General features: G+C 46.8%; 1 protein-coding gene across 3 annotated transcripts in view; it reads right to left on the bottom strand.

The window, feature by feature from the left end:
* TBX5 (T-box transcription factor 5) overlaps positions 1–23,284 on the bottom strand; it is a 97,386-nt gene that overhangs the window by 37,713 nt on the left and 36,389 nt on the right. The window contains exons 1-2 of one of the 3 annotated variants that reach the window (XM_083478710.1): positions 11,855–12,047; positions 3,372–3,550 (exon numbers count right to left, since the gene is read on the bottom strand). In XM_083478710.1, coding sequence (XP_083334836.1) covers positions 3,372–3,518 — 147 coding nt within the window. In that variant the 5' untranslated portion in view covers positions 3,519–3,550; positions 11,855–12,047. Of the gene's footprint in view, positions 1–3,371; positions 3,551–7,883; positions 8,495–11,854; positions 12,048–23,284 lie in introns of those variants that run through there. The other 2 variants (XM_083478709.1, XM_083478711.1) reach the window with 2 other exon arrangements.

The raw sequence follows: 23,284 nt of genomic DNA on the forward strand, positions 1-23,284 counted from the left end.
ACCACCACCCCACCCCAGCTCAGTGCGGCCTGCGTGATTTCCGCCCCCCTCCACATTTTATCCCCACAGCAACCCTGTGAGGTACGTCGGGCTGCTGCGCCCAAGGTCACCCAAGTGAGCATCACAGGGCTGAGCGGGGGATTTGAACTCGCGTCTCCCAGGTCCTGGTCCAACGCTCTAACCGCTACCCCACACTGGCTCTGAGATTACATGGCACAAAGGCGCGGTTCCCATCCTACTGCGTTTCTGGTTCAGGTTCTGGGAAACGAGGCCAACTCGGCGGAGGTCAAGTTGAAAGTGCATTGGGTTGAGACGTCCAAATGCGCAAATACGCACTCGCCTCCGCGGCTTTCTTATGTACGTACACGCCTGTTGTCATAATCATCCACGCTATTTTATTATTTCCATTACCCAGATACAGCTTCATCTACATATCTGCATCTCTACCCCAAAAATAAGGACAATTATAATAATATGTCCGAGTCATTAAGGGCAGTGTTCAACCAGTTTGTCTGTCTTTCCTTACCCGCCCTTCACCAGACGGTTCCAAGGCAGTTTAATTGAAAACACCATTAAACTACAATCCTGTGCACATATCCGTGGGAATAAGTCCCATTAAATTCAATGGGGTTTTCCTTCTGAGTAGTCACATTTAGGATTGCCTTGCTGAAAAATTGTGATCCTGTTGAAAGCTGAGCACGCCTAAGCCCGCGGAAAGCAACAGAGAGGAGAATCCCACCCAGTGCCTAGGACCGCAGCCCTGTTTACTCGGGAGAAACTTTCTTTGTTCAACTGTACTTACTCCCTAGTAAGTGTGCAAAAGGACTGCGCCGCTCCTGGGTTCCTCATTTCCGAGGGGTACAGTGGAAATGCATTTGGGGATTACCGAAGGTGGGGGTTAAATGTTACATTTAGGAAGCAAAAGTTCAACTCGAAAACTGCAATCCTATGAGGCCCATTGGAATCAATGGGATTTACTTCTGAGCGTGCCTGCATGCATTGCCCTGCAAGAGTGTCTTCCGCGCCCCCTGGCCCATCAGCCTTGTTTCCCTGGCACACTGGACCTCCCAAAAAAGAGAGAAGGGGATAGGGTTCCCCTTAGCTCTCAAGCCCACCGTTCAAAATTTGACCCGGCCGATTAATAGCAGATTAATCAACCTACACTTTAGTTGATTAATCGATTGGACCGTTGCAGCCGTGCTGCGCATCAGCTTCGTGCTGATGGATCGTTTCGACAAATGGAACGTTGGCTTATTCCCTATCACAAGCCGGGAGAGCTCGACAATGCGATCCTACGCATATTTATTCAGAAGTAAGTCCAAACTAGTTCGAGGAGGCGAACGCTTGAGAAAGGCTGCAATCCTACACCCACTTGATCTCGAGTAAGCCCCACCGAACTCCTGGTAGGATCGCTCCTTAAAAGTACCTAGAACCTCGACCGGGGTCATTTCTTTATTTGGAATATGTTTATACAGTGCTATACAGAACTTTTCCAACAGCAAAAGTTCTCAATTCCCTTTACACAGAAATCTGTCCAGTCTCCTTCCCTCCCATAATTTTTGTGTTTAAAAACTGGCCAGTAACTTGTAAACACGGGGACTCCGCATACGCGCATTTACCTACGAGTAAGCCCTACTGAACACGGTAGGAATGGGGTGGGCGCCATCCATGGTACTTAACGAGGCTTGCTTTGACCTAAGAGATTAGGCCACTGTACATTTAAAGCACACTCCCCTCCAAAGGATCCTGGGAGCTGTAGTTTGTTGTGGGTTCTGAGACCTGTAGGTCTGCGAGTGAGTGAACTACAATTCCCTTTGGGAGCGGAGGGACATGCTTTAAAATGTATAACGTGGAAGGGAGGGAGAGAATGAGAATGAGGCAGCCATGCTGATTTCCCAGTTTTGTGATGCCTAAAAGAGAAATCGTTTTTTAAAAAACAAAACAACCTAAATATAAATAAAAGAGCACACCCCATTTCGCGGGGGTCGCTTCTGCGTCGTGATCCGGATGCGTGTTTTTTTTTTTAAGATCCTAAACCAAAGACTCGCTCCCCTCACAAACGGCAGCGAAGCAACTCGCTAGAAGCAGCCGTAGCAAGGGTAGATTTCAAGTCCTCCTGGCCAAGCCAAGAGCATACTGCACATATATAAGCAGTAATGGGCTGGAGGGAGAGGGAGGATCGGTTTCGAGAAACCAGATGTTGGGACGACGAGAGAAAGACCCAGCCCGAAGGATCAAGGCTGGAAACCTCGCAGTCGTAAATGTATTGCACGCTCAGGCACTCCCTACACACGCGAACTTTTAATTTTTTTTTATTTTCTAAACATCTCTCCTTCCAACCTCTGGTGTTTGGGTGCAAATAAATGTACTTAATTCTTTATTTGCGTGCGGCTCTCGCCGGTGCGAGCGCCACACACGTATATCTCGGGGAGTGTCCTCACGATCATTTAAACCGGGTTCATTCCCAGTTCCCTTTCGACTTCCTTTTCTGCGACCTTTACGCCGCCCTCGCAGTGAGGAAAGAGTGGGACGCGGCGCTCCTGCGTATGTATTTGCATTTTACTGCCGGCGCAATCTATCCAAAGCGACCTTAGTTATTGTGGTTGTGAGCAAGAATCTGGCGATGGCAGTTTATTCCGGGATCGATTGACGCGGACTGCGCGGCTGGCTTACATAACCAGGTCTGCTACAAACTGTATTTGAGGCGGGAGCCAGGAAATGAATCCGAATGGGTATTACAAATACGAGTATTTTCCCTGTCCTTTAACGGTACCCCAAAATTTTCCTGCTTGCGAAGGACGGTCTCCCTCAGTCAATAGCCGTGCCCGCCTTTCTGCATAGCAGAATCAGCGCATTCCAGACTCCATCTCTCCAAATATATATATATATATTTCATTGCACGTGATTTTTGGGGTGGAGGTGTTTATATTTGTCTTATTCCATTGTATTCTCTTTCTCCAACTGTAACCTTACAGGTAGGATTTACAGTGAAGAATAAATAAATGAAATGAAACTACCTTTCAGCGCAGTTTTAACCACGTCTACTCAGAAGTAACTCATTTGAATTAAATGGGGCCTACTCCCAGGTAAGTGGGGTTACGACTGCAACCTAACGTGTTATTATCATTCAGCAAACCTTAGCCCTACTCAAAGAAGACCTAATGAAGTGACCCCCCCCCCGGTCATATTTACTGATTTTAATGGGCTTACTCGGAGTAGGACTGTCCTTGGATTATGAATTATGAATTAATTAATATTATGAATTAAAAGAACAGAGGAGGCGTAATGGGATTGTCTCTCATTAGTTCCCACTTTCACCTAGCATTCCCACCCCCTGTCTCCCCCCATTTCGGCCCAGTGCGGCGGCTTACCTGTTGGGTGAAGGCGGCCTGGGGCGAGGAAGGTTGTTTGCTGCTGGCGCCCAGCTGACTCTCCGGCTTCCCGTCGCTCGCTAGCTCCTTCGTGTCTGAGTCGACCGGCGTGGCTGGGAGCCCGAAGCCTTCTTCGGCATCCGCCATGTTCTAGACTGCTGAGCCCCCCCGCCCCACTCCTGTACAACGGCGAGAGAGAGAGAGAGAGAGAGAGAGAGAGAGAGAGAGAGAGAGAGAGAGGAGAGTGGTGAGTCTTGGCGATGGTGGAGAGAAGGTGAAGAGACTCACGGTCGCGTCCCCTCTTTGCCACTGCAACAGTGCTGGATTTATAAGCTAAACTATAGCTTAGGGCCCCACTCTCTTGGGGGCCCCCAAAAATTTAAAGGGCAAAAACCTGGATGCACTTCGATAAAATACATATTTTGTTATGTGCGAATGGCTTTAGATACCTATTAGGTCCATAAATTACCATATAGCATATATTCAACACCAAAAAACGGCGACAATTTGTTGTTGACAAAGGACAGCTGGACATATAAAGGGCCCTATTGCCTTCAGTAGCTTAGGGCCTCATCAAACCTAAATCCGGCCCTGCCCTGGAGCGAGGGAGACCGAATGATGGGCGGATAGGCCGAAAGAGCCACGGCTGCCAATTCAAGGCGGGTTATACCCGCGTTCCTCAAAGGCCGACGCCTGCCCCCGCTTCAAAGACCAGGCCGCAGAAGAGAGGCTTGTTTGGGGATCCCTGCTGTCTCCCTTCTTTTCACATCGACAGGTTCCCAGTCTTACAGACAGACAGAAATGTGTCTGTGCTGTGCGTAAATCTCCCGTGCATGGGCCATCCCAACACACAAACACTTTAAAAACTTATATGATACGAGGTAAAATGCCCCATCGCTAATGGTAGAAAAAAGCAACCTGTGCCGTTAATACAGCACATTGGTGACAAATGTTCACACAGTTGTTCAAAAATAATTTTACACCATTTATCAAATATGTGGGAAAGAGACAATTACTTACAAAGTGCCATGAAAACTTACAAACTACCTGAAATAAAGTGAACTTGCAATATCAGATTTAACTAGGTTCTTACAAATTCTTGACTCAGTTTTTCGTTTTTAAAATAAGCTCCAGAAGATTCAAGAAAAGGGTAAGTTCAGCGTTGTTCCCCGTAGCTGTGAGGTGCCGGGAACAATGTTGTACATACGCTAATGGAGCTGTGAATCATCACAACCGCAATCGCATTCTGTGCCTATGTGTACAAGCCCTTGTGTATATTGGGTGTGCATATTGGATCAATGAAGCTTTCTTACAGCTTTCCTTGGTTGCAATAACCCCGTGGACACTTACTGGGGAGTGAGACCCCTTCCAGTGTATGTGATTTATTTCTGAATAAATTTGCACAGGTTCAGGCTGCTGGGTTGCTAGACCCGGGAAGTCTGTGGGGCTTAAGACATGTAAGGATGTCCAAGACTGCAACACATTCTTGCTCTACTTGTTTAGTTGGGTCAGTGCGTCTGCTAACCTCCTCTTCACACATGTGTCATATGTGCAGAAGCACATATGTGTGCACGTGTGTTAATTAGCACACAAATACATATTCTTTACGTACACAAAATATGCATGCACACACGCAAGCATAAGTGTACTGACACGTACACATATTCTATATGTACACCAATATATGCACACAGAGAGGCATACATATACATACATACATCTGGGTACACACACAGATTCTACAGTAACCAAAATATTACACATGTACACGTGCAAGCATGGATATGCACGCATATGCATCTTCCGTGTATACACATGTATATTCTGCATGTACTCATAAAGCAAGAATATGTATATATACCCGTGCGTAAAACAAAGAGAAAGATTCGTGCGCACACATCTATGTACACACAGAGACAGCGAGGTCAACAGAAAAAGTGGTATTGACCTTAGACGTCGAGTCGCGGAGGAAGCGTAGCAATGGAAGGCGTTTGTCAATTTCATACAGAAAAGGCCCAGAAATATTTCATGTCGAAAAGGCCCAGGCAAGATTTCCTTGCTAAAATAGCCCCCCTCCAGCACCGCCAAAGTGGGAATCACTTTTCCAGCAGAGGCCAATTACCGATCCATACCCCCCCCCAATGATTTTTCATTTCTGCGTCCAAACAAAGCAGTACGTATCTACAACTGAATATGCTGGTATATTGGGGGGAGGGGGAGAGATCCCTCGTGAAAACCCGACATACTTCGCAGGTTTAAAAAGAGCCGAAGACTGGACCCATGTGAACAGAATAATGTGGACTTTCTTTTTTGCCCCCAAAGAAAAGGGGTATATTTCCTCTGATAAAATGAGAAAATTAGAGGCTGTACAATTTGCTCTATAGCAAGCTACGAAGAAAATGGCCATTACTTGATGATGATGATGATGATGATGATGACGACGACGACGACGACAAGGCCTTGTCTTTACTTTTAGGAGAAATTATATAATTTTCATATATGTTCTCGTTTATTAAATGCGCCTCCGGCTTTGGTCTTGAGGAATGTTCGTGTTTTTGTTTTGTTGTTTTTAAAAAGGCCATCTCCTAAAGTTCAGTAAGAAATAACGAAGGAAGGAAATTCCAGCAAATCAAAAATCAGTTTCTCATACCAACACCCTAATATATGTATTTTACTTGGAAGATATTTCCTTGGCGCTTCCTTCCAGGTAACCGGGAATGAAATGGAAGACTCTCGGTGCAAGCTGGTCTCTACAAAAATCTCTACTCCAAAGCAAGCCCCACGAAATTCAATAGAACTTACTCCCAGCTAAGCATGTATCTAGAATTGCAGTCCGGATCCCACTTACTTACTTAGAAGTATACCTAACTCAAACACAAAGCGACTTGTCTTCTAATGAATCAGTGATTAGAACCTATAGGCCCCTAACTTTTCATTGCTGCTTTTCCCTCCTCAGTTAAATCTTTAGTACATTTTTCTAAGAAATGTCCACCGAAATCAAAAGGGTTTGCTGCCTTTTAAAAATACAGCCGCTTGAAGAAGAAAAATAATTGAAATGTACGGGAAATATTTCCTGTTAGTTCAAGTTGGGATGCTAGCACAACTCAAGGGAGCAGAGCATTCTAGTTTTAAAGAAATAAAGGGAAAAAAATATCATATTTTAAATCTAGTTTCCAGAATATTACAGCATAGACTGGCTATTTAAAATAATTCAACTGCCCTGTTTCCCCGCGCCTACATCTTTAACAAAACAAAGCCCGCCAATTGTAGAGAAACCAGAACGAGCGTTTTGTGTTCGTTTTTAATTAATAAAAATAATTAATATATCAGCTCCTTTCACCAGCATTTAAGAAAATTTATTTAAAGGAGAATTTAGCCCCAGTGTGAAAATAGCTTTAAATTCGCGGGGGATTTATAGGAAAAACAACAACACCATCCAGTTTCAAACCGCTGAAGCTAGGCAGGCTGTTTTGTGAGTTAAAGTCATGGAAGTCTATGGGGTTTACTTCCGAATAAACAACGGTAAAATTGGGCTGCAGGAATCATTACAAGGGACGTGCTCGCGCCCCAGCTCTAGAGAAACAGAGGCGCTGCTCTACCTCACCTTGGAAACGCTAAAGTTCCAAGTGGGGTTAGCGGGAGGCAAGTGATTCAGAGGTAGAAAGCAAGGTCAGGCTGAATTCACTGAACTGCTGGCCTGAGGCTAGATTAGAGGAAGGGTCCTCAGAGATTTCTAAACTCAGAGAGGAGGGTGCCAAATGACTCAAGATCACTGCCTGTTCATTTTCTGTAATTTCCTCTAAAATCCCCCCTCCAGCTCCGGGCACTGGGAGAGACAAACGTGGCAACGTATCAGGCGTGTGTGAACAAAACAAGCGCGAGAGGAACGCCTCTCCTAACCTTAAATCGCTCTCGGAATCGGCACAGAAGGTTTTCTCGTGGAAGAGTTGGGCCAAGAAGGCTGGCGGTGCGGGGGGGGGCGGGTAGAGAGAGACGGGGGGGGGAGAGAAATATGAATGAGACCCTCTTGCTTCTCCCTCCGAGAGTTGCAGAGAGGCAATCCGCCTTGACAGAACCAGGCCGCGGCTGGATGAAAAATGCAGCCAGCCAGCTCGAGCCGAGCAGGGAACCGCAACTGCTCGGCCAGGCGCTTCGGGGAAGGAATGAAATGGAAAGGGGGGGGGTGCACCGCTCCACACACACACACACACACACACACACACACACACACACACCAAGGTGCCTGCAAACTGGATCGCCACCCCCTCTGCAAGATCGAGGGACTAACTGGAAGATCTCTCCCCTCAAAGCAAAACACCATCTCCCAGCTGTCTTGCTGGGGCCTTGTTTTCTGGCTCGCTTCTCTCTCTCTCCCTCCTCCCCCTCTCTCTCTCAGTGTGTGCGTGTGTGTGTGTCACCCACACACCCAGAGGTCCGAATTTCCCCTCTGAGCCTCGGGCGCCCCCACCCCCCGCGATCGCGCATCCGGAGCGCGAGAACAGCCCTCGTTACCTTCTAGCTTTGCCCGGATCCGGGCAGTCACCGCATCTCCCTCACAAAGCCCTCAGCCTGGACGCAGCATTGCCGCCGCCGCCGCCGCCACCATTGCCATCTCCTTGCTGTATTCTCGCCGCTCCAAGTGCAATAAAAACCGAGGCTTTCCTCAAGACAGCATCAATGAAATGATGTGAAGGGCGAGAGAGGACGAAGCGGGGGGAGGAAAGGCCCCTTCCCTTACTTCTCCCCCTCCCCTCAAAGAAAGAAAACCCGTCCAGTCCCTTCTCTGCCTCCCGGACACAACTCCTGGTAGCGCGCAGAGGAGCGAGTCCCTCCAGGCGATGCCTTCAGGAATGAGAAGGGTCCTCGCCTCCTCTTCCACGCAGCTGAGAACCCCGGCCTCTCCCTGGACGCTTACAGATTCCCGGAAAGAGAGCTGGGAGGGAAAAGTTCGGGGCAGGAGCGATGGAGGAGGAAGCCCCTAAAGAGCAGGTTCGCTTCTTTAAGGCCGGGAAAGAGCGAGCTCGGCTGAGGAAGACCGAGCCCTGCGCGTCTCCAACCAAGTGCGTTGAGGCGAAGGGAGCGCAGCGTCTCGAGCGAGCGCCCAGCTCGCTCTGGCCAACCAGCTGCGCTGGTGCAACGGGAGGCTGGCGCTCTCTCGCTCTCTCCCCCCCCCCCCTTCTCCTATCCTATCCTACCCTCTCCCTTCTTCCTCTCCTTTTTTCCCAGCCTGATTTTCCCTCCCAGGCCACAGGAAAAAAAAAATAATCTCACAAAGACAGTCGGAGGGATCTCTCTGGATTCCCTCCCCACTTCGCCTCCTCCTCCCCCCTCCTCCCTCTCCCCCTCCCTCCTTTCTATCCATCTTTCTTAAGCAGAAAGAAAAATTCAAAGCTTCAGAAATCCCCTTTCTCTCTTTCCTCCCCCTTTTTCTTCCTCGAAAAGAAAAGAAAAGCCGTTGGCTTTTTTTTTAAAAAAAGGAACAAAAACCCACACCTAATACAAACCATTCCCCCTCGGCTTCCAGTCTCCAAACCAGCCTGACTTCTCTCGTGCATTATATCTAAGGAGATCATTTCTTAAAATAAAAACAAAAACGCATCTGTTCAAAGGGAAGCGGTGCTGTCTTTGTAAACCAAATCACACGGCGGTAGTTTTCGGGTAGTTCTTATGGGGAGAGAAATAAGACCACTGTCATGTTGTACTGTGTGAGAGATCTCCCAGGTTATTTGAGGATCTGCTCCTCCATATGTATTTTGCCATGGGTCCTACCACCGTGTAAATAAATACATCTGATCTGATTGTCATCTCCTTGTTACTAGCAATGATTATTTTCACTGCACAGGTTTATTTTTTTTAAGGACCTCCACCTCCCTACGAATAATCTCACCCTCTTTTTCTAAAGAAATAAAGAATGTATAGGACACACACACACACACACGACAGAGAGAGAGAGAGAGAGAGAGAGAGAGAGAGAGAGAGAGACTATATACATATACAAGCTCCAAGAACCGGCTTTACTAAAAATAATCAACCCGTCAAGAGAGCTGAGGATGTGGTTTTTTGTAATCTGTCTTTCTCTTCTCTGTATCTTAACTTTCTTTTCTTTTTCTTTCAAATGTATTATTTTTGAGGGTAAAGTTGAATAGGTCAAAGCAAGGATAAATAGCCTCCCTGGCTCTTTCTGGAATCTGAAGAGTACCAGGTTGATAATAGCCACGTGTGGTCATTTTTTATTACTATTTTTTTTAAAAAAAGAGTTTGGTATAAAGGATCTTTATTTAGCACTCTTTGAGCTCTGCCTCCGCTTTCTTGCATGATTCCATGTCGTTCTCTAAAATAGAATTTGGAGGTTACCGAGAGCTTCAGCGCCTCTCCAACTCAAAGAGTGCCCCATATGCAGACCGCTGGACTTTCTCTCCCCCGATAAATTGGGGATTAGGTTGCCACGCACCTAGGAAGAAGTCAACTTCAGGGAACAAAGTGGAGCTTCCTGCCGAGTAAACATTACAGGGTTGCACGATTAGGCAAGGCGAGCGAAAGGCCCGTTGGAGTCAGTGGGGCTTACTTCTGAGGAAGCAGGCATAGGATTGCGCTGTAAGCCTCGCTGCAATTCAAACACTGATTCAACATTCGCGCTGGAAAGTTCATCTCGTCCAATAAGGCGCGATCTGCTTGGATCGCTTTTCGAGCTGGAGGTAAAAGCGGGGGCTGGGGGGGGCTGAAAGTGGAGATCAGTCAAGCCTCGAGGGGCGAGGAATTCTGTGGAGTTTGCTAGCACCCGATTGCAAATCTTTCCCATTCGTAATCCCTTGGAAAAGCAACGTGGGCTGCAGGATACTGCACCCACATAATGCCTTGCAAAATAAAAACCCTGAGCATGAGAGTAAGGCATGTAATATACACTTTGTTTTTATTCTGCGGGCACATAAACAGAGACTTTGCCATGCGTTTCTCAGCTCACTTTCTAATATGTTATACGTGAACCACATGGATTAACATTCATTATGTTGCAAAGTGTGCGTATACGTTCGTGTATCATGCATTATAGATTGGTATCGTTATAGACTAGTACCCTTGATAATAGAGTTTGTGCTCTTAATACTCACGTTTTGCGTATATATGTATACAAAAATGATTGTGTATTGATCGTATGTGTGTGTATACAATCCACAACTCCACCTTAATATTGTGTTGGTTTGTATAACACACAAGAACAGCAACAACAGCAACAACAGCTTAGATAGAGAATCCTAAACTGGTATATGTATTGCACATTTTAGAAACCGCCCGAACATTTGGCCCAACCCCAGGCAACGTTTTGTCCGAGGTAAATTCCATGGATTCTATGTAGACTGTATTTTAATTACATCCGGGTGAAAATCAGTGGGATTTTATTTCCCCGCTAGCTGCAGAATTACTCTGGAGGACTGAATTTTCGCCTATCGAGTTAGAGCTTGATGCAGAAACTAAATCAGCCTCCAACTTTCTTTCCTCTCTGTTCATGAAAAATATCAGGAGAGATATATGAATAGATAGATAGATGATAGATAGATAGATATAGATGATGATAGATGATAGATAGATAGATGATAGAGATGATCTATTGTTTCCTCAGCACATTTTCAATATACAAAATGCCTTGGATTTTTATTATGTTGGTGTGCGGGTGTGCGTTTGTATGCGCGCCTGTGTTCCAAACCTCCTTCAGTTTTGAAAGAGCAGGCTCTTTCTGAGATTTGCTTATATCTTCCAAACTTTCACCAAACCCTACAAATCTTGCAGATAGCCCCGCAGCTGGAAAAATAACTTAAACCACGGGCGATTATGTGCACGAAGTTCCACAAAGAACAGAGGCCAGAAGCTGTCGTTCAACAAGGACAACCCAAATCACAGCCCAAACAGAGAACGTGTATTATGGGTATAGAGGTGCACACGCACGCACACTGAGTAAAATATCACGAGTTGAAACGCGTAAGCAAACGGCCTGCCTTCCTGAGCTCTATTCGGCCCGGCTGAAACCTACTTCAAGTCCAAAGGCTGCTTCCAGAGACTCCAGCTATGAGCTCCTTTCTCAAAACTAGACTCTATGCAACACATCTATAAGCACGACCATCTTTAAAATCAATAAACAATATCTATATATGTATATATTTAAAATCGATAGGCAGGATCGAGGCGCTGAGAAGGATGTTTCGGGACTTCTATACCGACAGGGAGGCAAAACCACGTGCTTAAATCTCGCCCCCACTGCAATCCATGGGAATCCAGGGCGCTACAATTCGGACCGGATTCGGACCGTTCATCATTTGGCAGGGTCAGTCCCAACATCAACCACGGGACATTCTGAAAATAGTAACAATCCGACATTCTCATTCTCATTCTCTCTCTCTCTCTCACACACACACACACACACAATAAAATTCACCATTGCTGCATAGAAGAGACCGATCCCCCCAAACTCTGCTAAAAGGACCAACTCTCACCTTATGAAACCCAAACCAGCTATGCAAGGGCTCCGAAGCAGAGCTGAAGACGCCGCAGACGACCACGACGATTTCTGTCCCTGCTGCTCCAGATTCAAACAAGACCAAAAAGATTCGTGGGGAATCTCCTGCGGAGGTAGCGCCCTTCCAGGATCTTGTCAAGGAGAGAGACAGTCTTGCCCAGCCTCGCGAGCGATTTGTGGCCTCTGACAAATTAAATATTACTGTTTATTACCAGCCATACTCCAATAAAATAAAGCGGGTTCGAGGCGATCGCTCCTATCTCACCAGCGCCTGCACCTATAGGACACGGAGACGTCACCGCGCACGCAACCGGCCCCTTTGTCATGCTTGAGCGCAGCAGTAATGGAAGGTTAATTTGTGTTCTTCTGCTTTAAATCCCCATCAGTCAGTTTCCCCCTCTTCTTCGTCTTCTGGAATTTTTTTTCGTGGGGGGGTGCTAGTTGCAATTGGGAGGAATGTAGCCCTTTTCGAAGGAGGAGGGGGCGTGCTAAGCGGGCAGAAAAGGTGGGGGGAGATATGGAGGTCTGAAAACCCAGATTCTCGTGGACTAGATGGAGGGCCAACTGGCCGTATCGCTAGACCGCACTTGTGGTGGAATTAAACCGCATGATGTGTCTGCATGGCTTGTCCTGTTTCTATTATTACAGGGAGCGTAAAGAGCTGCATCTTGCAAAGGCGATCCTGGCAGATCCGATCTCAGGAGCCCCCCTCTCTCTCTCTCACACACACACACACACACACACACACACAGCGATATTTGGATAGATCTGACATCGCAGGCACTCTGATCTCTCCGGGGTGGGGAGCAAGAATACTGACCTTATAGCCTCCTTTCTTTCCTGGTCCCCAGTCCCCAAATTTACTGTCAACGGAGACTGGGGAATATTTTTGTTTCGTTTTGCTTTTTTATCATCTACATTTTTGTAACCCCTCTCTTGCAGATATTTCGCAAGCTGGCCTTGGCAATCGTTCGCCCCTTGCGAGCACAGCTTGCTAGAAATGCGATGCCTTCCCCAGCAGGAATTGAGACTGGGGGCGGGGGCGCTGGGGAGAGGCAAGAAATGGTTGCCGGGGACTAAAATAAAATACGAGATGAACCCAGGTCCACCGGGAAGACTGGAAGATTCCGCTTCAGGATCTAGCTAGGAGGTAAGAGCGGGGTAGGGTGGGAAGAAGTCTCTCCCTTAGTCCCGGACCCCAAGTCGGACCCTTGAGGGATCCCCATTTCCAGACCGGCTTTGAGGTGCTGATGTCCTCTGTTGGCCGGCTGGATTCAGTCAGAGGTTTCCGGCTGAGGATTTGAGACAAGGCCCATCAGAGGGGGCTGAGTACCAGTCTGCTGGGGGTGGGGAGTTGGGGGGGAAGCGGCAGGCGGAGGGAGCGAAGCACCTCAGAGTTGCAGATGGGCATCAGGTGAAGACCCCCCCCCCAGAAACAAAACGGCCGCAAGGAGCGACTGAGAGCAATCCGTCTCCTCTCTGCGTGTCCTCGCTTCAAAGGATGCTTGTCTTCCTATTGATAATTGACTCATAAGGATGTGGGTGTGGGTGGGTGTTTTAAAAAAAGAAATATTCCTGCGGGCCCTTTAAGAATTGGAGGCCTCCGTAACTCTCAAAACAAAGTCATCCCTGTAATTAGGGACCGGTCCCCTCCTCTTGCATATGTGATAGGCCGACCTTTATATTCTAGGCTGACGATTTGTGTGTGTTTGTGTGTTTCTTTGCTCCTTTTAATGGACCTAGATCGTGTCCAACGTTTCCCCCACCTGATTCCAAAGAGAACCCCCCAGTTTCTTATGGTTGAAAATAAAGAAAATGTTTTACTGCTTTCCATGTTGCAAAGCATTGAACGGAGAGGGTCCTCTGTGTTCATTTGGTAAAGTAGGCAGAACATCATTTGGTAAAGTAGGGGTTCTTTAATAGAAATCTAATATAAGTGAGTTTTGATTAAATTGCCATATTTGCCCAGGCAAATATCCATAGAACTATGGCTGGGATCCGTAACACAAACAGAACTAAGCCTCGATGAGCTCTGTGGGGCTTGCTTCTGAGGAATTCTCCCGAAACAAGGGAGTTTCTTATTGCAACCCTCGAAAGCATTTAAAGCAAACCTACACTAGATAATATATGTGGATGGCTGGTCTCCTAGCTAAACAGCCCAATAAGCACTCAGCTCGATCCTAAACATACTGGCTCAGAAGTCCCTTTGAGTTCAACGGGACATAAACTCTAGGATGCGCACAGCCCGAAGGGATTTAGTAAAAAAAGCAAACAAAAACGAAACAAAAACCCTGGACTTTACCTTGCGACTGGTTGTTCCTAATCAAGACAATAATTATCTTTTTAAAAAATTAAACCTAACCACACACCTGGAAGAAAGCCCTATAGGACACAACAGAATTAACTTCTGCGAAAATGTGTGTAACTTATTGCGCTGTAAGTTCGGGCTTCTCTCTCACACAATGGACCAACATAGTTTCCTGCGGTGATTGTACGTCTGTATTGTTTCCCCCACAATCGATATCTATTTGGGGCGAAGGGAGCGGGAAATTACATTTAAGAAATGCTTTTAGGGTGGCGTGTGTTTGTGAAAGAGAAATAAAACTGTATTTAAAAGGTGAGCTTTTGTCCTGATAAATGAGTTTTCATTTGGAGTGCAGGTTATTTAATTATTTCAGATAAATATATACTGGGGTTGGGGGGGAGGACAAAAATAGACAGCCCGAATCAGTTTAAAGTAATGTTAAAACAAAACACCGCTTTAAAAAGAGAAGTTACCCACAGGGCAGAGGTTAGACTTAAAACTAAAGAACTGAAACTATTGATAATAACATAAAATCCGAGGAAAGCATGCAGATTTTCTCCCCCTTGCTTCTCCAGAGGACAAATTCTGGGGCAGAAGCGACTGTCCCAAGAAACACCGAAGGAGGAATAAGCAGATGGGTCGTTTCCTCTTCCTAGTAATTTTCTGGTTTCTTTCAGTGCCCCCCGCCCGCTCTAATTCTCCTCTGCTCTCCACCGCTGCAGCAGTTGACGATCTTGCAAAGTTGCAACCCGAAGCATATCCTCTCTCCTCGAAATCAGTTGGGCTTACTTCTTCCGAGGTGGGGGGGGCACAAGGCGACATATTCGACAGCTGGAATTGCTCTCGTGAAGGGGGGAGTCCTTGGCCAGGCGAGCTGGCTCTTAAGGGGTTGCAGGATTGCTCCCGATCCTTGACACCAGGCGACTTGGATGGATTCCTTCCTATTTCGGTGGATGAATGGGCAAAAGGGCAGCTCAGGCCGACCTCAGTTCTTCGGAGCAGTCCTCATGACGACTCCAATATCAGGCTTGCTGACCCCTCTCTCCGCCTGCCCAGTGGCCTGAGTGCTGGGGAACGAAATCGGCGGAACTGAACATCTGAGAAATTGCCATGAGGACCGTATCCGTGCAACCGGGTTGAGGATCCCACCCATACCGTTTTGACTACATAAAAATGGGGGGAGTGACATCAAGACGAGGAGAGCCACATCTGTTAAAATAGGGCCATTTAACCGCAGAACCCTGGTAGTTATTTCTCAAAAGTCAGGCCCACTGGGGATTGTTCCCTAGTAAGTGTGCTCTCAGTATATCGCCGGTTTTCTTCCTTCACTTTGCATCCTAGAGCTTTGTCGCTGAACCTGAAAGATTCAGAATCTTCCAAATAAATTTTTTTAAAGGGAAAAAGAAAACACCTTATGTTTTGGCAATGAATCTTATTTTACTGCACAGGAAGCTTGGATCCAGGATCCTCATTGCTGCGAACAGTTCCATTAATTTTCACCGCAGCTGACAAATGTGGTCTTATTGTTCTCCACCCCTTCCTGCAGATTCAGGTACCTGCCTAGACTGAGAAACCCTCATCACATCGCACTATAGTAAATAGCAAAGCGGCGAAGGCTTCATTAAATCTACCGAACAGCTAGAGAAAACTCAGTTCGTAACACAGGTTCATCTCTCTTTTGTGGGGTGGGGTGTGTGTGTGAATAAATCTGCATTTGTTAAAAGTACAAAGCTGTTAAAAGGAAAGTGAATATATGGGGGAGGAGGGAGAGAAATTCCCTCTCAGCGGTTCACTTCCTCTTACTCTGCCTGGAACCCACAAAAAAGTCTGCAGCACCGCTATTTCTCAATGGGCAACATTTACAAAAACGCTTAATATATATACATACACACATCACACACAGGGAAATATTGTACTCGAAATTTAAGGGGAAATAATTATCATGAATTGCAATGTACCCCCAAAGCTCAGAAAGAATATTAATATTATCAATTAATTATTATGAACTAACCATATTTATTATTAAGAATATAATAATAATATTTACCCTTCTAGGATTCCCTGAGCTACTGAGCTGAATGAGACTTTTAAGACTGCTCAGAAACTACTGCGGACGGCACCTATTAGCGTTCCTGCAGCCTGAGTTAAGTAGTACCCAGTTAGTTCAATGGGGCTTTGCTTTCAAATGAAAAGGGCGTTGCCGTCTTGGTTGGAAATCAATTCCATCCAAACCAGCGGGATTTACTTCTTGGTCAGGGAATCAAAGGGGGGAGTCCTTCTCTTTCGTTCTGCATTTCGATTTATATTTATCGCCGTGAAGTTTTCTTTATATGCCATGCAAGCCAGAGGCGACATCTGAGAACCCGAAAGAGTTTCAGCAGGCGACTGGTGGGCCCGATCCAGCTGAAAGCAGGCCCGCCTAGAAGCGAGACCCAACACTCACTCAACAGCGAGCAAAACTCACCCAACTGCCCTGAGATATCCGCGCAAAGTAAGACGCTTCAGGGTATCCCTCCGCCGTTCTGGTGAAGGCAACGGGGCCGGACTAAGTCATCTTGTTCCATTGATATCGATGGGACGTCCGGCCTGATCCTACAGGGTCTCTTCGAGTCGAAAGCCCCGTTATTAAAGGGGCTTTTACTTCCCAGTGAATTGATTTAGACACAGGCCTGCTTTTAGCTGGATCGGGGCCATCGCTTTCCCCAGGAGTCGGTGCTGTTGGTAGGTCGGCCCTGGGTTCACATTAAAAAGTCGGGTTTGACTGCAGTCGCTATTTTATTCCCCACCCCACCCCCCACCCGCCAAACACACCACACAAATAAATAAACACAGAAACTGTTTGACGTCAGACGCTGCTTTGAAGGAAATGAGAATTTCTTCTCCTCACCTCCCTCACCTCTAACCCTAACACGCCCCCCAAAAATACCGCACCCCACTGGTTTTGAACTGGATTGCTGTGGGACTCAAGAACCGGGCAGTAGGTTTACCCGGCCTCTAATTTCTAAAGTCACAAACAGGTGGACACATTTTTTTTAAAAAAAGTTATTCATTTTTAAACAGCTAGTTCAGGTGCTTTTTTATTTTTCTTAGATGAAAACCCCATTTAATATCCACCCCCCCCCTTTCTCTTGCAGTCCATTAATCTCCCCCTCCACCTCAGGGTTGCACGAAATTGAAAGGCAAACAGCGCGGCCTTAATAGCGCCTGCTTTTAGAAAGAGCATATTGTATTTAGGTGGAGTAGAAACAACTTAGTTCTCTTTCTCTTGAAGAAGTTGCTGAGCGCCTTCTCCCCCAGGCATAAAGGCGAAAGGACGATTGCTATTTTCTGTTGTCTCTTCCCCAGCTCCTCTGCGGCGCTCGTCTAGGACGAACTGAAATGAAGCTCCCTCACTCTGCAGGTCTCCAGCGTTGCACAGCCCCTGCAAAGTTCTCCCATGGGCCGTAGTGGCAGAGCATCTAGAAGGTCGTTGGTTCGATCCCCGCCATGTCTAGACGAGGGTGGGAATATCCCTTGAAAGCCCTGCAGAGCCGCTGCCGGTCAGGGCCAATGATAGTGAACTAGATGAGCCAAGGGTGAAGAGAGGTAGCTAGTTAACTAGGGCGTCCGCTTGGCATGCGGAAGGTTGAATCCTCTGAAGAACCTCTGCCAGTCCGTGAAGATGGAGCAAGGGTCTGAGTCCGTCCAAGCCAGTTTCCTATGTTCTGCTGTTTAAAGAACAGAGCAAACTCTAATACTTTCATACTAGGAAAACAGAACAAAGAGGTTTTTTAAAAAAACAAAATCCACCTTGCAGGGGCGAGGGTTTTTTTGCGGGGGGGAGAAGCAACTTCTACTTGTAGGTAGACAGCTAGCATTTCAGGGTTCAACCTAAGCCGAATACTAATCTTCTATTTTCATGGAGTGTTTTTGGTTTGGTTTTTGACCACGACCACACAACCTCCAGTGACTCAATCCAGAGAAAAGTTGTGTCCTCAAAACGTGGGATTTTGGTCAGTTCTACCCTTTCCCAAGGGAAGAAGCAAAGCAAGCGGACGTCCCAATGGCGGTGTCAGGTGATGAACTTTCTCGAGTGTCACCGAGTTCTTCCTCGCTACCCCTTCTTGGCCTACAAAACTTGCTCTCCCCCCACACAGCGAGAAAACCTGCATCGTTACAGTGGTACCTCGGGTTAAGTACTTAATTCGTTCTGGAGGTCTGATCTTAACTTGAAACTGCTCTTAACCTGAAGCACCACCTTAGCTAATGGGGCCTCCCGCTGCCGCCGTGTGATTTCTGTTCTCATCCTGAAGCAAAGTTCTTAACCCGAGGTAATATTTCTGGGTTAGCGGAGTCTGTAACCTGAAGCGTATGTAACCTGAAGCGTATGTAAGCCGAGGTACCCCTGTATTATTTATGCTTGCTTTGATACCCTAACCTTTCCTCCAAGCCAAGGGGCTCGAGGTGGCGTACAAAGTTTCTTTCCCCCCCCCCCCACTTTATCTTCACAACACCCCTGCGATGCAAGCAAGGCTAAGAGGCAGCGTCCGTGGCCCAAGGTCACCCGGTGAGCTTCGTGGCTGAGTGGGGATTCGAACCCCGCTCTCCGGGCACTTAGGTCAGTACACCACAGCGGCATCCTTTCAGATTCAACCGGACGCCAACTGGTCTCTCATGGAGCTCAGTTGGCAAAACCATAAATGAATGAGCGAACAAATAAGCAAATAAATTTCCCACGCTAACGTCACCCTCACTTCGCGCACCTTCCTTAATCAATTACTTAATGGGCGAGAGAGCTCTCATTGACGCCAGAAGGGCCATGCTAATCTGCAATTGCCAAACATCGCGTCAATCAACGCCCGATCGCCACCTAGAGAGGGGGGTGGGGTAGACCCCCCCACCCAAGCCGAGATAAGCCCCTTCTTCGCGGACTCTGAAGAAAGGGGTGCAGGCCGGGGCTTGCCTTCCCTTTCCCTTTCAAACAAGCAATCGCTCTTCATTCATAGAGTTTCATTCACAGAACTGTAGAGTTGGAAGGGACCCTGAGGATCATGTAGACTAGCCCAACCACCTGCAATCCAGGAATATAGAGCTGTCCCATACGGGGATCGAACCTGCAACCTTGGCCTTATTACCACCACGCTCCAACCAACCGAGCTGTCCTCTTGTAATGACATTGGGTAGAGGGGTAGGTAGGGTGCCTGGGTGTGAGGCAAAAGCTCCCTCGTCGCGATTCTTTCGTTCAAAAGAGAGAGAGAGAGGGAGGGCGACAGTGTAGTGTAGTGGTTAGAGTGCTAGACCACGACCTGAGATACCGAGGTCCTAGTCCTCACACAGCCAGGAAGTTCCTTGGGTGACCTTGGCCCACAGTCAATTTCTGTCAGCCTACCCTACCTCACAGGGTTGTTGTGAGGATAAGATGGGGAGGAGGAAATGTATGTATACCGCCTCCAGTTCCTTGGAAGAAAGGCGGAATGTAATTCTCATAAGTGAACAAACTAAAGCGAGCCCTGGGATGTTAGGCCCATTCCACTACCCTTCACCAATAGATGGGGAAGAAGACGGCTGTCCTAAGCACATGTCACTGAACTGCTTCTTTGTGAGATTCGCTTGTTCTCGCCACCCCTCCTGTGGCCTTCTCCTAGGGCGAGTTTAAGACTGTAACCTCCTGGGGACACAGGCTCCTTTAAAGCAGCGGGGTGGGCGTAACTGGCCCTCCAGATGTTTGCTGGACTCTAACTTGTCCATCAGCCCCAGGTCAGTGATCAGGGAGAATGGGAGTCAGAATCCAACCACATCTGGAGGGCCACATGATCCCCAACACGGATGGCGAAATATACGTCAAAACTGATAATATTTAGGAGGAAATAAGATTCGAGGAGTGGGGGGAGGGAAAGACCAGAAATAACTTTGCCTGTCTTTCAGCCATCCAGCGCTTAGTTCACCCACGGGCACGTCCACACACACACACACACCCCGCCACGACCACAAGATCGAGTGATGGCTTCCACGTGTGAACGGGCCACCACGGAACTAACTTCACAGAGAACATGCGTGGCCTCCCCAACCTCACACGCGCTTTCTAAGAGGGTTTGGGACACCCGTTAAACTGTCCAGACTTCAGGCGTCCTGTGTTGAACATCGCTGTGGAGCGGGATCTGGCGTTATGAACTGATAGGCTAAACTCGTGTGTGTGTGTGTGTGTGTGTGTGTACAGTGAACAGCGACTGAAAACAAGTCATAAATATTATAACGGATTTCTCTTAAGAGTTCTGGTGGACAAACAAAAAAGCGGACAACTTATTTGTTCCTTTTATAGCTAGCTACGCGGCGAAATCCTGTGCAAGTTTATTAGGGAGTCAGTCCCGCTTTATTCAATGAGGTTCTCTCCTTCAACGGATGTAGTAGGAAACAGCTCTCGCCATTCTGTCCCCCTGGCGTCCCGATCCTAAAAAGTTTTCCAGTCCGCAAAAGAGAGATTTAGAAGTGCGGTGTGTCCCCTGGTGAAATAAACCTCATACAACCGTGTCCATCAACTGATCTGTCGATTGTGCACGCGCATCGTGGAAAACAGTTTTGAAAGATGCTTTCTTTCCGACGTAGGAGAAAGGGCCGGTGTCTCCTTTAAAGATGGTGATCGCTGCCTGAAGTTTTGCAAGTACTTAAGATTTTCTTGTTGCTGCTGCTGCTGTCCCAATTCCACCCCGCGTCTCTGGTCCGATTTCTAGGAGCACCCCATTAGTCGATTCGCTTTAAAACCAATTAACCCAACCGATTAATCGGCCAGTCTTTGCGGCTCTGATATCTAGAAGCAAATACCTTGATCTTCACTGAAATATACAAGCATATAAGGTTGTTAATGTTACCGTGCTAAGACCATCCCGAGTTTCTTTCCAGTCGGATTCCAGTCGGATCCTAAACAATGTAGGGCTTGATCCCTCTTGAATTTAGGCTGCTATCCTAACTCAGATTATCTGGGTGAAAGCCCCGTTTAATTCAGTAAGAGTTCTTTCTGAACAGGCATAGCTAGGATACCCGATATGCACTGAAATCTCAAGCATACCTGGAAATAAATAAATAAATAATCAATCCACAAGAGAGCGAAAAATTGCGAACATGCGGATTGCAAAGATCTGGTCTTTGGGGTCGCTCCCAGACTGTCGCTTATTTCGGGGTGAGAAGTGAGTCTATAGCTAATGTCCTTCTTTGCGAACTTCGCCTGGGTTATCTCTTTCAAAAGTAGAAAAGGGACTTTTCCAGCTTTAAATTATGTCTTTATTAACGGGGGAGAGGGTGGGGGGACGTTGTGGCAACGGCGACCGCTTCTCTCCCTTAGATATTTCCAAAATTTCCTCTGCTTCGTGGGGTAGGCGGTTAAATTGATTCTTCTATTTTATCTTCACTGGGCAGTTAAAAGCAAGGAGAGTAAACAGAGGCTTGGAGATAAGATAAAGAAAAATGTGTGTGCCCGCAATTTTGCTCCCGAAGAGCGGTCCTTAAATGTGGACGGGGTGGGGGCGGGATCTTCGCAGATCAGAAGATTAAAGAATCAGAAAAACAAAGCGAACAACTAGTCTCACCATTAGGGACAGGGTGGAATTCTGTGCAAATTTTCGTGGAAGTAAACAGGCGCGGGGCTGCGCTTGGAGATCCACGGGGCAGAATCTGCCCTGCACGCTTTCCCTTAAATCCTCAAGACATAAAAGTACAAAAGCCTATCCGCTCCCTCAAATGAAACTCCAGAACTTAAGCCGCGGTGATTTTTGGGGATCCCTGGCACCCCGAGTCAAGTCGCCGTGAAATAAGAACTCGAGGTTGATCTATTTGTTTGACCTAGTCAGGAATCTTTACTCCCCCATCTAGCCAAGATTTACATCTTTTAAAATCCCATAGATTTAAAATGACCGAATTAAACAGGCGCTTGAGACTTAAAAGCGTTGAACTTCGCTGGATCCGGCCGAATCGCTCCCTCTACCGCTGCTTAAACGCAACCCCATTTTCCAAAATGGGATTATTCTTCCCAGGAGGCTGGTTTCAAACCTACGGAGGGATTTAGCTAGCCAGCTCTCTACCAACCCCGAATCAAAGTTACCCAAACGGGTCCACTGCCCACATGAATACTTGATCTCTGCGCTGGACAGAGGTATGGCTCCCTAGTTTAGAACTGGGTTCAAGGTGGACGCTTTTACTAGATTTCCTTCGAAAGTTCCGGGGAGGGGAAGAAAGAAAGAAAGAAAGAAAGAAAGAAAGAAAGAAAGAAAGAAAGAAAGAAAGAAAGAAAGAAAGAAAGAAAGAAAGAAAGAAAGAAAGTTTATTTCCTATTTGTTTATTTTGTTGTAAACCGTCTAGGGCACGTTCTCCTGCCAAGGCCGCATATATGAATTCCTAATAAAAGCGCTCTTAAGGTCAATCATCATTTGTGAGAAGTCAATCACCAGAATTTTCACTGAAAAATAATTAAAAAAGAAAAACCAAGCCAAACAAAATAAATAAAAAAAACGGGGCGGCGTTCAATGATTTCAATTGCACGTTTCCCATCATGGGATTCCGGAGATGAGACCCGATTTTAGGTTTGTGTATTCGAAAGTAGGTCCCTTTCGGTGTAATGGGACTTAATCCCAAATGAGGCTTGAATAGGATTGGTGTCCTAGACACTTTCCTTTTTCTAAAAGGGTAAAAAGAAATGGACAAATTTGTATGTGTGACATAGAAAGCGAAGGCAAGAGAATGAGATTCTCTTCCCCCACCACGACTAACATGTGGAATTATTCTTATTTTGGGATTGAGAATATACCCGGTTACAATGAAGAAGTGTATCTGAAGAAGTGTGCTTGCACACGAAAGCTCATACCAAGAACTAACTTAGTTGGTCTTTAAGGTGCTACTGGAAGGAATTTTTTTATTTTGACTATGGCAGACCAACACGGCTACCTATCTGTAACCGGTTACAATGAGTTGTTATTATTCATGCACCATGAGTGCACGTGACGTCTCATATTTTTATTATTTCATTCGTTAAATTTGTTAGTCCTTATCTTGCCCAAGGCAACCCAAAGCTACAATAATAACCATAAGGTTATTACTTATACCTCTCTCCCTCCTACGGGGGAAGGGCGGTAGCTC

Source organism: Podarcis liolepis (genome assembly GCF_965112155.1).
Source record: "Podarcis liolepis genome assembly, chromosome: 15".
Lineage (NCBI taxonomy): Eukaryota > Metazoa > Chordata > Lepidosauria > Squamata > Lacertidae > Podarcis > Podarcis liolepis.